General features: G+C 38.3%; 1 protein-coding gene and 1 long non-coding RNA gene across 2 annotated transcripts in view; one reads left to right on the forward strand and one right to left on the reverse strand.

The window, feature by feature from the left end:
* The window catches only part of itfg1 (integrin alpha FG-GAP repeat containing 1), a 158943-nt gene that overhangs the window by 43211 nt on the left and 99234 nt on the right, over window positions 1-16498 (reverse strand). The window contains exons 11-12 of the mRNA XM_055207749.2: window positions 7328-7481; window positions 4844-4952 (exon numbers count right to left, since the gene is read on the reverse strand). Coding sequence (XP_055063724.2) covers window positions 4844-4952; window positions 7328-7481 — 263 coding nt within the window. The remainder of the gene's footprint in view (window positions 1-4843; window positions 4953-7327; window positions 7482-16498) is intronic.
* Window positions 11302-14925, forward strand: LOC141352945 (uncharacterized). The gene is made up of 5 exons (XR_012359989.1): window positions 11302-11684; window positions 12174-12302; window positions 13039-13107; window positions 13412-13564; window positions 14042-14925. It is a non-coding gene; the product is annotated as an uncharacterized lncRNA (long non-coding RNA).

Genomic DNA, 16498 nt, shown 5'->3' on the forward strand with positions numbered 1-16498 from the left:
ACCAGCCTGCACAGTGGTAACAAGGCATGATGGATCCATGTTCTCATTCTGTTTACGCCAAGTTCTGACTTTACCATCTAAATGTCTCAACAGAAATCAAGACTCGTTTTTTCTAGTCTTCAACTGTCCAATTTTGGTGAGCTCGTGCAAATTATAGCCTTTTTTCAGATTTGTAGTGGAGATGAGTACCCGGTGGGATCTTCTGCTGTTGTAGCCCATCCGCCTCACGGTTGTGCGTGTTGTGGCTTCACAAATGCTTTGCTGCATACCTCGGTTGTAACAAGTGGTTATTTCAGTCAAAGTTGCTCTTCTATCAGCTTGAATCAGCCGGCAGATTCTCCTCTGACCTCTAACATCAACAAGGCATTTTTGCCCACAGGACTGCCACATACTGGATGTTTTCCCTTCTCACACCATTATTTGTAAACCCTAGAAATGGTTGTGCGTGAAAATCCCAGTAACTGAGCAGATTGTGAAATACTCAGACCAGCCCGTCTGGCACCAACAACCATGCTACGCTCAAAAATGCTTAAATCACTTTTCTTTCCCATTCTGACATTCATTTTGGAGTTCAGGAGGTTGTCTTGACCAGGACCACACCCCTAAATGCATTGAAGCAACCGCCATGTGATTGGTTGATTAGATAATTTGCATTAATGAGAAATTGAACAGGTGTTCCTAATAATCCTTTAGGTGAGTGTATAACAAAATGTCTTTCATTGTGTTCATCAGAACAAAGACATTTATACAGGTTTGTAACAACATGAGAGTGAGTAAATGCATTTTCATTTTTAGGTGTACTGTCCCTTTAAAAAGCTGTCTTATCAGTGCTACTCAGTGGCAGGTGAGAGGGTTAGCAGGCTTTTATGGTACACTGAGCTATGATGCTTATGTGGGTGATGCAGGTTTAAGCTCAGACTGCAACCATTCCTTCATTTACTTATTTTCTTTCTACTTCTCTCTACATCTTTCTCTCCACCATGTCTATATTGCACTCAATTGAACACACTCAAAGTCATTCATAACATCCAATTTAAAGGAGAAAGAGCAAAGGAGGCACATGTAAAGAGCCTTCGTATATAAGCACAGTTTAAACGTTTATGGGGGGATCTTGGTTTTCAAAATGACAGATAGCAGAGAGGCAAAGAAACGTGAAGCAGACTGAACAAAGCGCGCAGATGTTCCTCATTGCGGCTCATCTGCATTCTAATAAATGAACGGGAATGCAATCAGCTGCCATAGTTCTCCCCCTGTGTATATAGCCAACACACACTGGTTCACCCATGCACACCGTAAACACACACTCGAACCGGAGTCTGTGCGTGTTTAGGACATGCAATCACAGGAAATTACACCACCTGGCCTCTCCCCTTCTCTTTCACTCTTTCGCTTGGAGCATTCATTCTGACTTCCTTTTGCGTTTTGTATTTAGTTGCAGCTCGGAGGCAAGAAGTGGGGGAAAGTGTAAGTATGTGCGTTTCTGCCTAAGCATTTATGAGATTGATGGAAAGGGGGCAAGTGGGTGGGTAATACATATGGCACAAGATAAAAGTGCTGCAACACATACCAATATTATGGCATCACCTATTACTGTCTGTGATAAGACTCATTTCATGTTCTGATTTATATGAAAAAGCATATGGCCTTGAGGACTTGGCATCATAGAATGGAGCTAAGCTGTTTATTTACTCCTCTGAGGATGATATGTGAAATAACTGAGGGCATCCCCAGTAATATATAAACCATTGAGTGGGAAGATAATTGTAATAGGATATGGCGTACATAACCACAATTCCTCCGGAGTGGAGTAAAACGGGCAAGCTGATGCACAGTACATCACCCACTTTTCCCTAGTGAACAGTGGAAAGTGCAGTTGGTCCTGTGTTCATAAACTACTTTTACAGGACAACTTCTATATTTTGGGCTGTCAGATGGCACGTATTTCAGTTTGAAGGGCAATGGGTCCTTTCAAGCCATTAGACTGACTGTCTAAAGAAAACAACTCAGAGCAATTTCAGACACGCGATTGAAAAGATCTTGGATGTCATGGTTTCTGTTTTGATTTCTATGGCCTTCAAATTCTACACTGGTGCTTCTAAACGCTTTAATGCAGTTAGGCATAAAAACACATCATGTGGACCACACCACAAACAAAATGGTCCCCAGCTGTTACTGGGGCAATAGCTTTTAGAAATGTCCTAATATGTACCATTTAGATGTGATATGTATACATGTGTACCTTTGAGGTCCTAACTTGCACTCTTTGGTACCAGTATGTACACTCTAAAAACAAACGGTGCTAAATAGCACTTAAAGTGGTTCTTAGCTTGTTATCATAGAGGAACCATTTTAAGTGGACCCCGTATGGTTCTTCATAGGTGCTACATAGCACTAAAATGGTTCCTCTATAATTACGAGCTATGAACCAATTTAGTGCTATTTAGCAATGTTTGTTACCTCTTTAATAATAATATGAACTCTTTAGCGACAAAGGTGTAATTTTTGAAGGGTACTGTCCCAATGACAGCTAGGGACCATTTTTGACCACTTTTTCTGACACTATAGTGAAGACATTGGTTGGATATTGCTAAAGCCAAATTTATACTTCTGCGTTGTGTATGGTGTAGCCTACGCATAGACGCGTACCCAATCCTGGTCCTCGCGTACCCCCCATTCCAGAATAAAGGTATAACAAATAATCTCATGAAGTACAGCATGTTGTACAAGAACTTGAATAAAATATTATAGTATATAAGAAATCAATTTAAAGGGATAGTTCAACCAAAAATGAAAATTCTGTCATCATCATCCTCATGAATTTCTTTTCTGATAAACACAAGATAAACTTTTGATAAATAATAGCAAGCTGATTGTAATCGTTAACTTTAATAGTAGGAAAACAAATATTATGGAAGTATTGTGATAAATGATGAAGAAGATATTTTGATAAATGATGGTAAGCACACAACGGTTGTTGGTACCCACAATGCAAAAAATGATTTTCAAGAATTTTTTTTTGTATTTTTGTCTTGTTTTCAGTAAAAATATTGAAAAATTCTTAAATTAAAATGCTTTTTCTTAAAAAGCAAAATGCCCCAATAAAATAGGTCTAGTTTTTAGACCAAAAACATCAAATTTAAGTGATTTTGTGCATAAAACAAACAAAAAAATCTGCCAATGGGGTAGCACATTTTTTCTTGAACTAGTGTTTAAGAAAAATGTTTAAGATTTTTTGCTTACCCCATTGGCAGATTTTTTTTTTCTTGTTTTATGAACAAAATCACTTAGGTTTGATATTTTTGGTCAAAAAACTATAGGCTTATTTTCTTGGGTTATTTTGCTCATCAAGAAAAAGCATCTTAATTTAAGAATTTTTAGATTTTTTTTCTTAAAACAAGACAAAAATACTAAGACATTTTTTCTTAAAATCATTTTTTTGCAGTGCATTGAATTCCATCATATCTGTTTTTTCTACCATGGAAGTCAATGGTTACAATCAGCTGTGTGCTATACCATCATTTATCAAAATATATAAAAAAGAAATTTAGAACAACATGAGGATGAGAAAATGATAATTTTTGGGTGAACTATCCCTTTAATCTTTTACATATGAAGAGTTTCGTTGCAAAACGAGATAACCACCGTTTTTTTTTAATTGTTCAGAAATCTTGTTTTTTGGTTGTTTTCACAAAAATGTTTAAAAAATGGATTTATCTCGTTTTGCAACGAAACTCTTCATATATAGAGGCATAAGATGCTTTCAAGTTTGTAGCTGCAGGAAACTACCCACAATGCCTCTTTATTTATTACTCTCCAAGACATCCTAGGTCAAAGCACTCTCATTAAACACTAGATCTGCAAGAAAGGGAAAAAAAGTGCCCACTAATAAGCAAGTGAATGAGAGGTTTAGTGACTCTAGGTCATTTTCATGCTTTTTTAATCTGACACTGATAGAATGATTCTCACATGCTGTTACATTGAGGAAGCTAATCTGTGTGCTTGAGAAGGAGGAGGTGAAGCGGGAAAGGGCGCAAAAGAGAAAGAGTAAGGGGGAAAAGCTCTCTCTCTCTCCTTTAATTAAAACGCAGCAGGCAGGATTAAATGGCATCATGGCTACTTTCTAGTGGACACATTTGGCTCTGGAAATGTCAACTCTCCAAATGTCAAAACCCGACAGCTCTACGACCACTATGGCGTCTTTGTTGGGCCAACGCAGGTAAACAGCACAATAAAGAACCCAGCACGTGAGCCCAAATAACTATGGCCCTCAGTTACCGACCTCTACGTTGAGGAACGCATGGCTGTCTGATTCACTTCAAAGCAAATGCAACCTGCAATGGAATTCTGCTATAAAGGAAGAGCTCAAAAATAAGGATGGCCTGATGGCCTAGGGCCAGTGTGAGAGCGTTTCTGGGAGATGACAGAATGAGTATTATCTAAAGGGCTAGATTTGTCCCGAATTGCAAAAATAATGTGGAAGAAGTTTGTTTAAAGTGGCATAAAATAAAAAAACCCACTATTTTCAAAAAAAAGAAATGTAATACATTTTCAAATAAAAAGTGAAAAATATTATTTTTATTTCAAACATTTTATAAAAGATAGAATTCTATTTCTTTTGAACATAAAATATATTTCTGAAAATTTTTATTATTAATAATACATTTCTTATAAATATTATATATATTTTTTATGTTGCGGCCAGTGAAAATCTAAACTGGTCTATCCCAGCCTGCAAAAAAATCATTATTGTTGAGCGTTGAAAAGGTTTAGATTATAGAAAGATGGCAATAAGTTGCAGTATGAAAGCAACAAAACAGACCTGAGCTGTGTCACTCATACTCACCAATCACTTTCACAAAATATGCATCAGCCTCAAAGTTGTTCTTCAAAGCATGGATGATGAGCTCTTCCTTCCCTTCCACCTTGCTGAGCACGATCATATCTAATATACCCTGCAAATGAGAAATCAGACCTCAGTCACTTACAATGCATAAAGCCCTTTGAATCTCCCCTGTTTGACGAACACTTTCATATCCCTAATGGACTCTGCCAAGCTATTACGCTTCCTTATCAGCCCCTCTCTGCGGTCTATCGGTCTCGGTCTTAAGAACATTGGTGTGCTGGGGTTCCTATACAGATAGCATCCTAATACCAATGCTAATGATGACTAGCTCTTATGCTAACAGAATGAGACATGCGCGTGCTGTTTGTTTAATGAGCCTTTAGCTCTATTAGTTATGTAAGCATGAGGGAATTTGAGGTAATTGGCTATATTGTGATTACGATGGGGAGAAGGTTGCGATACAGATGGGGAGAAAGGGCGAGGGAGGGAAGAGTGAATCACAAAGACTAGGGGAGGGAGAGATGATGGCAAATTAAGATGCACATAAATGTGCATGTGTAGGCAGACGGAAGACGAGAGGCTTCAGGGTTATGGCATGGAGATGTCTGATGTCCTTGGGTGGCTGCAAAGAAATGAACAAACCTACAGAGACACACAAATGCTCAAATTCGTGTTCGATTTCATCAGTGTTTACTGCACTGTTATGTAGGAGGTGAACTGAATCTGAAACACCATAGCTAAAAAATGGACTAGTCAATCCATTTTGTATTGCGGTGGCTTTGCTGACTAAACACAAACAAGTATGAGAAAGACACAGAAAAAGAGAAAGGATGAGAGATGGATAAAATATCAAATAAAAAAGTCATGCTGGTGTCATTTTTTAGTCAAGGCAGCTTAAATGCCACCAGCTAGTATCAGCCCAGAAAAGCACTTGTTGGTAAAATACACACACATACAGAACCACTGATGCAATATACAGGAAGCTAATGTTTTGAGCCTTCTAATGCCTGTTTCTGAATAACCAACCAGGAATTGAAGTCAAAGATATCTGTGTGTATGTCAAAGCAAGAGTGTGTAGAATTTATCCACACGCAACCAATTCGATCAAAGAAAGGACACTCACAAATCCAAAACCTATAACAAACCCTGAGCACTCAATGATAAACACAGTTTATAGAAAGGAGAAATGAAGTTGTCTGTTTGAATTACGGAGAGTGGAAGGAACACGTCAAAAAATATATGGTGGCAATCTAGAAAGATGGAGTAAGTAAACACCAATACTCATGAACAGAACCAGAAAAAGGACTTAACACATACAAAATAGAAAATGTAATGAAAAAGAGAATTTGACTGGGCAGTACAAATGTTTGGAAAAAAACAAAATGAAATAAGGCAGTCCGCTGAACCGACCAGATCTGATAAAGTAATTTAAAGGGGCCATGGCATGAAAATCTGACTTTTATCCATGTTTAAGTGCTATGATTGGGTCCCCAGTGCTTCTATCAACCTAGAAAATGTGAAAAAGATCAACTCAGTAACTTAGTTTTGGTAAACTATTCTCTACAAGCACATGAAAAAATAGGTCGTTGAAATTTGGCTCTCCTTATTATGTCATAAGGAGCTCTTAATATAATAATACCACCCCTTAATCTGCACTATCCAACCACAGCACTGCCATTTAGTGCAAAGAAAAGCACAATTGAGTTTTAATTACAACACACCACCATCATTGTGATCAGTGTTTGAATTTCATCAGCTCATTTGCTTTTTAAAGGACACATCCAAAACGGCACATTTTTGCACACACCTACAAAGTGGAAATTTTAACATGCTATAATAAATTATTTATATGGTATTTTGAGCTAAAACTTCACATATGTTCTCTGGGAACACCAAAGATTTATTTGACATCTTAAAAAAATCTTGTGCCATGGCCCCTTTAATTTTTTTCCAGAGGTTATGCTTTTTTCTAAATTTGAGATGCCAAAAAATTACCATGCCAATACAAAATGATATACAGTGGGGTCTGAGAACGCATTTAAAATCTGGGATTTGTAATTTAATTGCAACCTGGAAATATTTTAAAATTAGACAAAGAAATGTTATGACAGCGAGAAAGAAATATTAAATATATTTGTCCTAAGATGTCTAGGTCAAATAAACGTTCAGTATAGATGGAAAGACAAATAGATTGACAGTGAGACAAACAGATACATCAGTGATGGGAAATGTAGACCGTGTAGTTCTCCAATGTCAAAAGAGGACAGGGTGTGTGTGTCGCACCACTGGGGCAATATTACAGTCAATATGAAGTAAATCAGATAAAAGCAAAAGATCAGTAATGCGGGTCACACAGACATCAGTGAGATGAGAAAAGAGTGATCGGTTGGAGAGAAAAAGATAAAAGATTGAAGTAGCGGTGCGGCTTCACTCTGTCGGCTTTAATTAAAATGCCGAAGGCAAGGGGAAAAGGCCAACACTTACGTCCTCATAGATGTCAAAAAAAGTGGCCACAACAGCCCTGGGGATGGCACTGAGATCTGACTGCTCCCAATGCACACGAAACATCCGGCCCACCTCGCCACAGTCTGCGGGATTACACGCCACGTTCTCCAAGAGGAACGCCTGCTGCTGTGCACTGCGGAGACAGAAAATCGGACAGAGATGCATGTTAATGAGAACAAAACTGTGCGAGACAATCCAAAAAAATGTGTGAAGACACTGTCATGTTGAATTTAACCCTTGATAATTACGCTTGCAAGCATACAGCAGACCACTGAACTCCAATTAAAACCATGTCTGAGTATTAAACACTTATTTAACATTTACATCAATCACACACGCACACGCACACGCACACGCACACGCACACACACACACACACACACACACACACACACAACAATACAACAGAGTAATGTAGAGACTGATGAAGCAGTAAGACTGAAAAAATGTCAGAAATTCTTGGAGTGAACTTTTCAATCCCCCGATATAAAAAGGAAATTAAGCAGAACCTATTCCTGCTCATAATTCAGGGCTCAGACTTGTGGGAGGATGAGGGAAAGTGTGGATCTTGGAGCCAACAGTGAATTATGAAATGAGATGCTTTTCTGCATTGCTCAACAACCCATCTGCCAACCCCCTACTTTATTTATAACCATTTATTCCTGTCTTTTTTTCATTTTTTTACTGCTATTTCTAGTTTAATATTTTCTATAATGCACTCCTCCAAACTACGCAAATTTTGACCTGAGCGTAAGCAAGGCTAAAAATAGATGTTTTTTATTCTTCAGCATTTTTATCTTTGTTTCAGCAAAACGAAATGCAGATAAAATGAGCAGAAAATATAAATGTGAATCTGGATAAATGCTGACATAGTATCACAAAAGATACACTACATTTAAGATGTATATACCATACTATAAACAGTGTGAATGGTCCAGGTTCAAAATAAGCTTTGTTGTACCATCTGAGGAATACCGTGAATTACCACAGACAACATTTTATTCATACCTTTAATAAAAATGTGCTTACAGTTATGCACAATGGGACAATGCTTCCAATGGAAAAGCAGTAATGCAAAGCTTGAATTACAGTTCAAATGCTTATATTAATTTACATATGAAGAGTTTGGTTCCAAAACGCGAAATACGCCATTAAAAAAAAATGAGTTACCGCCAAAAACAGTATTGTATCAGGTCAGTATTAAAAATAAAAGTAAATTCTTAATTTTACGCAAAATCCAATATCTTCATTTTTTCCCAAAAAAGCGATATATACCATTCAACAAATCACAGCGCACTATTCCCCACACTGTAAACAAACAATGGCGGTGCGTTGAATACACACGGAATCCTAGTTTTCCTCATCTACTTTTTACTTCGTGATCAACAAACAAAAAAACAAAATAATACTTTGATGGTATTGATAAACCAGTGGTGGTTTTCTGAGACGGGGAAGAAACGTAAGCGATCAACATCTAATAATTTACATGAGAGGCACTACGAAGAAGGAAAATGCCGGTTGCTTGTTCTCCCGACAACATCAAGCTTCTGTCATGCTAACACATTGACCCCAGGAGATCTTATGAAAAACTTTCCATTATTTTACGGAAAGCCAACGAAAATCGAGCAGGACCAAAACATTTTACAGCTCATCGCTGTCAAAAAGTTCAGCGACGACGTCCCAAGTATAACAGCAGCAATGACAGTGTTCTTAATATGACAAAGTAAGTGTTTTGATTAATGCCATTAATGTTTATTTTTTATCAGTGTATACCAGTCAACTAAATGAATATAACATGGCAAAGATGAATGCACATTTATATATTGATTCAATAGTATTTATAGCATTTTGAAAAAAATAAATGTCAATTTATTGCACTTTGTGGAAAAATAATCAGTTTTTATAATAAATCTTTGAAAATCAAATTATGGATTTACATTTTTTATGTTTTTAAAACCTAAAGATGCTATGTGAAATTTTGTAACAGAAAATATTGGTTTTCATCTTGTCACTTTCTTGGTATAGAAAACACGTTTTTACCGAAATTAGTCAAAATGGATTTATTGCGTTTTGGAACCAAACTCTTCATATTATTCCACGTTTTTTTCAGCCTGTACATTTTTACGGAAATTCCTGTATGGAAATTTCTTAATGTAAACAACACCTTGCAGATCCCAACTGGTGTGAATCACACATTCCTGCTTTTCTTATTCAACATACAACTTCCACGGTAGCAAATGCAGTCTTTTTGTTTAAAATTTATATTTAACTTTCCTGCTATCCGGTTTAGCTGTCTAGGCATTCTGCAAGGTGATGAGACTTCCCGTTTGGACTGAGCTGGTCAATCTGGAGCTTGGTTCACTAATCTGTGCATTTCACAGTCAAAGCTGCTGTGCACCTTTGCTGGATGCCTGTCAGCGCAGTCCGATTTAGAGACATTGCCAAAGTCCCCTCACAGGATTAACCAACACCATACTCACACCAGCGCAAAGAACAGCTGCTTTACCACGTCTTTTTGGATTTGAACAGATGCCGCACACAGAAGGAAAGTTTTTGTTTGTCGTATTTGGATATAAAACTTGCTATGACTGCCAATTTAAAGACTGGTGACTGAAATGCATCAGTGCATCTGGACAGGAACGGTCCTCAAAACAGACAGTGAAAGAGTAGATGCCACCAGCTGTGCGTGTATCGTGAGCACTTCTAAGCAAACACAACTATGAAAGTTTGTGTGTATACCCAGTGAATATGCTCTCCGAGTAAAGCACAGTTATGACCAGTGGCTTTCTGTGCCAACCATACAGTACAGTATATCCATGATTACACACTCCTCGCCTAATTGGGAGCTCTGGACCCAACACAATGACAAAGCAAGCAGGAAAGAAGAAGCCAGAGGCAAGCCCACCGGCCGACCTCTCCTTCCACCACTGTCAAACGCACACAGTTTTCTTAAAAAAGGGAAATTAGTGATGGCATTTCCAGATCGCAGTGCAGGCTGGGTATTAAAACAGGAATTTTTAAAGACGTCAGTTATCCGGAGCGCAAACCAGCTGTGAAGCAGTAAGATTCAGGCTTGTTAAGAACACTCTAAAAAAAAAAGGTTCCTTGAGGTTCTATATAGAACCGTGGGGTTCTATACTTGGCCAATAGAACCTTTTACCAAAAAACGGGTTCCATATAGAACCCTTGGAAGGCAAAGAACCATTTTTATTAAAATGGTTCTATAATTCACGTTTTGTGACTGAAGTGTAATCTAAAGATTACACAATAATTGCAGACCTACACAACTCATTTACAAACCTACACAACTCATTCACAAACCTTTTTGTGTCAATAGGTTGTGGTCAAATAAAGAGAGAGTCAACAAATAGGCTACTAATATTTAGTGTACACTGTAAAAAATCCAACTAATGAAATGTTGGACGGGCAAAAATATATAAGTTAAACCAATTTTTTTGTTTGAGCTAGTTGAGAAGATCTGTGTTTAAAATATTAAATGAATGGTTATTTTCAAATCCAGTCAAAATTCAGAATGGCTAGTGTTGACTGAACTAATTAAGACAAATCAGGTAAGTATGTGGAGTTATGACAGCTATGTTTCCTGACAACAAAATGCTCATAATATTACTGTTATTTGGTCACAAAATGTAATTGTAAGAGTTGTTCAGGCGTGAATGTATGTGCTTAAAGTTTAAATATGCGGTCGGTTAATAAAGATAGCGTCTATTTAAAAATGTGCTCGGACACTTTCGGACGTAGATGAGCTCCATATGAGCTCCAGAAAATCACAGACACTAAGCGCCCACACCCCGCCCAGCGCAGCCTCTCCTCGGCAAGCCCGACTGCTGGCTCTGATATCTCTGTGGCGTTTAAACATGTGATTTGATTCATTTTGATTTCTCATACTTAACAATAAAAGGGTTATGTTTTAAATCATATTTTAGGATTGCACTTAATTGATATTGCTGTTGAGTGATGTTTCATATCTTTTACATTTGTTATAACCGGACTGCATGCGAATTTGAACTTCAGATCTGAAGGAGCGAGTGGAGAAATAGTCCCAATATCATAACAATCTTAAATAAAACTTCTAAATATACCCGTGTGTGTACCCGTGTGCGCGCGCGCGCGACCCGTTTGCGCGCGACCCGTTTGCTCGCGCGTGTGTATGTACAGTATGTGCGTGAGTTTTTAATTTAAAATGTCTTAACTTAACTCGGAAGGATCTGAATCACAGGTCATTTCATCTGAGATCATTCCGCATGTAACAGCCGGAATCACTCACTGTTTCCCACAACGACACGAGTCATCAGCCGTTTCCTCAAGGTCACGTCAGGTAAGTGTTTGTAAATAAATGTTAATTTTAGACTATATTAATTGGCAAAGACGCAAATACTCGACGTTTTTGTAAACATATAAGTTATATAAAGGTGTGTTATGTTATGTGTCCGAGTTAAAGTGTGTGTTATGTTATGTGTCCGAGTTAAAGTGGAGCTATTTTAGTTAAGATAATACCGGACAGGGTTTAGGACTCCGTCTTAATTATAATTGGGACATTTTTACAAACAAACCTTATAAAATACAATACCCGTGTGCATTTTGAGACAAAACAATAGCACTCATATGTTAACAGATGTCAGTATTTTAGTCAGTGATAAGTCCTGTCCGAGAAAACCGCCCAATAGTGTTTAATTCAATTACGTGTGATGTCTGAGGGAAACTTGGCAATTTTAGGGTATAACATCTTTCACCGTCAAGCTTTATTATATTAAACATGTTATTTATGTATGTGTGTGTGTTTATATTCCTCTGTTTATTAAACCAGAGCGGTGGTTATGTGGAGAGGCAGAGACCACCACCATACGCGAAGATGAGCCTCGAGGCGTGACAGTTATTTTTTCAAACTGAGGAGTTCGGACTCCGGACCGTCATTTCTGCTTGTTTGTACCCTGAGGTAAGTAAACTTTCTACATTTTTGAAACGATATTACTGAAATATTTAGTATAATTAGTTAATATTTATTTTGTTAGAGTAGGTCTTGTGCTAAATAGTGATACTAGAAGCTACATTTATAATATTTACCTCAGTTAAAAAATACTGCTGGTAACGTTAAAGCACTGACGGGCTTCGTCAACCGTCAGTTATAAAAGCTCTGTTAAATACATTTTGTTCCTGGTTTTAATGAATTACGTTACAGTCCTGCTTTATTTCTTTGTCATTTTAAATTAAATTGCCAAGCACAATAAGACAGCTGTGTTGTAAGGAGACGAAATTCGAGACAGGGGTGTTATTTCAATGAAGCGCGTGGTCAAAGGAACCGGGTGAAAGACGGTGGAAGGGAAATTATATGTAAATGTTTGTCGCAGTTTTACACATATTCCGTGAGTATTTTTCGCTTGTTCACGAGTGTTTTATCAGGGTTGGAGCTAAATCTTGAAGGAAAGTGGAAACTGCTGGCCACAGTTAAGAACTTTCTGCTGGTCTGTATTATAAATGCACGATTGCAGTGCAGCGTTTGTATCCGCAAGTCTAGATATGCATGTTTTCTGTGATGCACACAATTAATTAATGTGATGGTAGCTAGACACTTACATTTAACATTCAAATGTTTTAAAAACCACACGTGTTCAGGTTTTTATGTGTATTTGGTTTGTGAAGTGTAGTTTATGCTTTTTTCCTCTCCCCCACAGATAACCATGGTTAATAAATGGTCAGACACGTCACTGGCTTTAAAATATAAACCCCATTGATGCAAAAAGGTAAGGTGCTTAAAAGGACCTTGTAAGACTTCGTCACTAATGTTCATTAAGAGAAAATAAAAAGAAATCTGTATTTTGTAGCTTTAATGATAATTCTTACTGTATGTATTTCATTTAGAATTTAGCATTAAAGACTGTAAAGTGTTTGAGGATTTAATTTAAATTCTGTATATTTCACACTATTTTTTTATTGAACATTGTGTTTTGAAAAATACATCACTAGTCAATTGCAACCTCAAGTTAATGTAGACTTTAAGGAACTTGTTTGTCTGAAAGTGGATATATAAAGATTTTTTGTTTTAAGATGCTGCATGGAATGACAATGTGGTTTGGAACAGACTTGGTGAAGAACATGGAAACATCTCTTAATAAAATGGCCCCAAACATCATCAGGAGTGCAAAAGAAGGAAGTAAAAACATCTCTACGCCAATCTCATTGGAGAGGAAACCACAGAAGGTGCTTGTTCTTTGTCCAGTGTAAAGTAGCCTTATTTGCATAGTCAATGTAAAGGTTCTAGCACCTTTAAATTGTATAAGTGAAAATATGAAAATAATGTTAGTATAAACTTTTTCCTTGTCATTGAAGAGTAAACTTGTTAATTAAGAGACGCTGGCTGAGAAAGAGTTAAAGTTTACCCACAAATTAAAATTGTCGTCACTTTCTTCAGCAGAACACAACAGAAGAAATTTTGAAAAAGTATGGTAATCGAACAACAATGGTGCCCATTGACCTGCATTGGTTTTGTGTCCATTAAATTGCTAGCAGAGTTGTTCGGTTACATTCTTCAAAATCTTTTTTGTGTTAGTGTTCTGCTGAAGAAAGAAAGCTGTGAACGTTTGAAATAACGAGTGAGTGAATGAGTTTTCTTTTTTGAGTAAAATGTCCCTGTAATTGATATCTGTACCTAATGTACAATAATTTGTATCTTTGTAGGTCTGGTGAGGAATGCTGCACTTATGTTATTGCAAGCATTATTTCAAGAAAATCCCAGCTTCCTTTACTGTGTAAATAGTGTAAGTCTTCTGTAATTTAGTTAGCATTTGAGGCACTTTATTTAAAGTAACATTCAATGCAAATATAAAACTATTACTCTGTTTACCCTTAAATAGCATACAGCTCTACATCAATTATTATGAGTCTTGTTGGTTCGTGAGTGTCGCTTGCCTAGTTGTCATACTTTATTTGTGTTATTATGGGATAATTTTAAGTCTATTTGATGGCTTCTGTTAATTGGTAAAAAGCACTTAAAGGGAAATTCCGCCCTAAAACGGAATTTAGGGTGTTTTTTCGTTGTTAACGAGTCAAACTTTCATTTAAAAGCATATTTATGACTGAAGAGCAACATTTAAGATATTTAAGATGTTCGTTTTCTGGTAAACTGGCCTTTGAATGGGAGTGAATAGGGCATGTCGCATGAGTGCACAAAATCTCTATTTTTACAACACTAAGAAGGCTCGACACAACGTGATACTTTACTCGAAGTATCACGTGGGTCTCTACACATGAACGCGAGCATTGAGAACATTGTTTGTGTACACAGATTTTAGTAAAAGCGAAAAGTTTGGAACAACTTACCGTGCTGTTAAACTGCGTCCCGCCGCCATATTGCCAGTCATGAGCAATCGATTTCAGAATGCGATTGAATGGACTCCATAGGACGCTACTTTTTCAACTACAGGGTCAATATTGTTTTTCACTTGAGACAAAACAACAAATTATCCGTGCATTTATATGGAACTATGCTTTAGGAGCTATCCATCTTTACTCTCCTTCCTCCTTATGTCGCATTCTGAGATCGATTGCTCATGACTGGCAAGATGGCGACGGGACGCAGTTTAACAGCACGGTAAGTTGTTCCAAACTTTTCGCTTTTACTAAAATCTGTGTACACAAACAATGTTCTCAATGCTCGCGTTCATGTGTGGAGGCCCGCGTGGTGCTTCGAGTGGGGTGTCACGTTGTGTCGAGCCTTCTTGGTGTTGTGGGGGTGGGGATTTTGTGCGCTCATGCGGCGTGCTCTGTTCACTCCCATTCAAAGGCCAGTTTACCAGAAAACGAACATCTTAAATATCTTAAATGTTGCTCTTCAGTCATAAATATGCTTTTAAATGAAAGTTTGACTCGTTAACAACGAAAAAACACCCTAAATTCCGTTTTAGGGCGGAATTTCCCTTTAAAAGGTGAAATGTTTGTTTTACAGGAACCCAAAGGTCCCACACCAACCATAGTGTTCAACGGCTCTCCTGATCTTTTCAAATCTGAATGTATCAACTTTATAATGGACAATGTGAACTTAATATGTGGAAGACATTGACATCACAGGCTGTGGAATGACTGTGTCACAGGTCGGAGAAGCGGACCGCCCCTGTCGCGGATCACGCTCCTCCTAGTTCCACCTCGAGGAGGTCCCAAAGCACCCCAATGACCAGACAAACCAGAGGTAAGTAAAATATAGAAATAGAAACTTTATTTAAATTATTTAAAACTAAAGTGGGGAATGGGAAAGGGAATAAAAAAATCTCGCTTCTCGTCCTCAGGGGGAGTATTACGGGGCCAGGGACGTTGGAGGGGTTTCCACGTGACTCCAGCTGGAACACCGCTACAGAGCGTATCTGGGTGGGTTGGGCACACACCGTCGCGGCGGCCCCTGATGGCATCTACAAGGGTCCAAGACCCTCCTAAGGTGAGTACGGACGACAAGGACACAGCACAACACTTCAATAAAGCTTTGTGTATTTCCGTTTCAAGAGGTTCTTACTTGACTGTTGAACAGTGTTTCTTCTCTCTCCACAGCTCCTAGCCGTAGCAGAACTACGTATTTCAGCACCCGAAGGACTAACAACCCAGCCGGCATCTGCAGCGTATATCCAACGCGATCAAACTTCACTCTGACAAGTAACTTCCTATACACAACCACGCCGTCCTTTCGCCCGGACCAGCCCCGCACTCTTTCCGCCCGCTACCTAGCGGTCGCCGGATCGGCAGAGCCTGCGGACTCTTCGGAGGCTGGTCTTCGTTGTGCTGCCCAAGGCGGAAGTTGACTCGCCCGAAAATCGACCCTTTCAGTAACTTCTACCTTCTCTCTTTATATCCTCCTCCCAGGCGTGGCGAGCCTGGGAGGAGGATATAACAGCTGTGCCTTGTTTCAGCGAGTGCGGGGATTCCCGGGGAACCCTGAAGTGCCGGTGTCTGTACAAACCGGTCCGGGCGGAACCTCTTCACTCTCCTTTTGGTTCCGCCCCGCATAGTCACTCCGTGACAACTGTTTGCGTTTTTTTTTCTCCTCAATGTTCAATACCCTTTTGCCATTAAGCACACAGTGACTTTAATTTATAAAATATATGCTTAAATTTTAATACCTGTACAAAACAAATGTACAATCAACTTGTG

This window comes from Misgurnus anguillicaudatus, chromosome 21, assembly GCF_027580225.2.
Source record: "Misgurnus anguillicaudatus chromosome 21, ASM2758022v2, whole genome shotgun sequence".
Taxonomy (NCBI): Eukaryota; Metazoa; Chordata; class Actinopteri; order Cypriniformes; family Cobitidae; genus Misgurnus; species Misgurnus anguillicaudatus.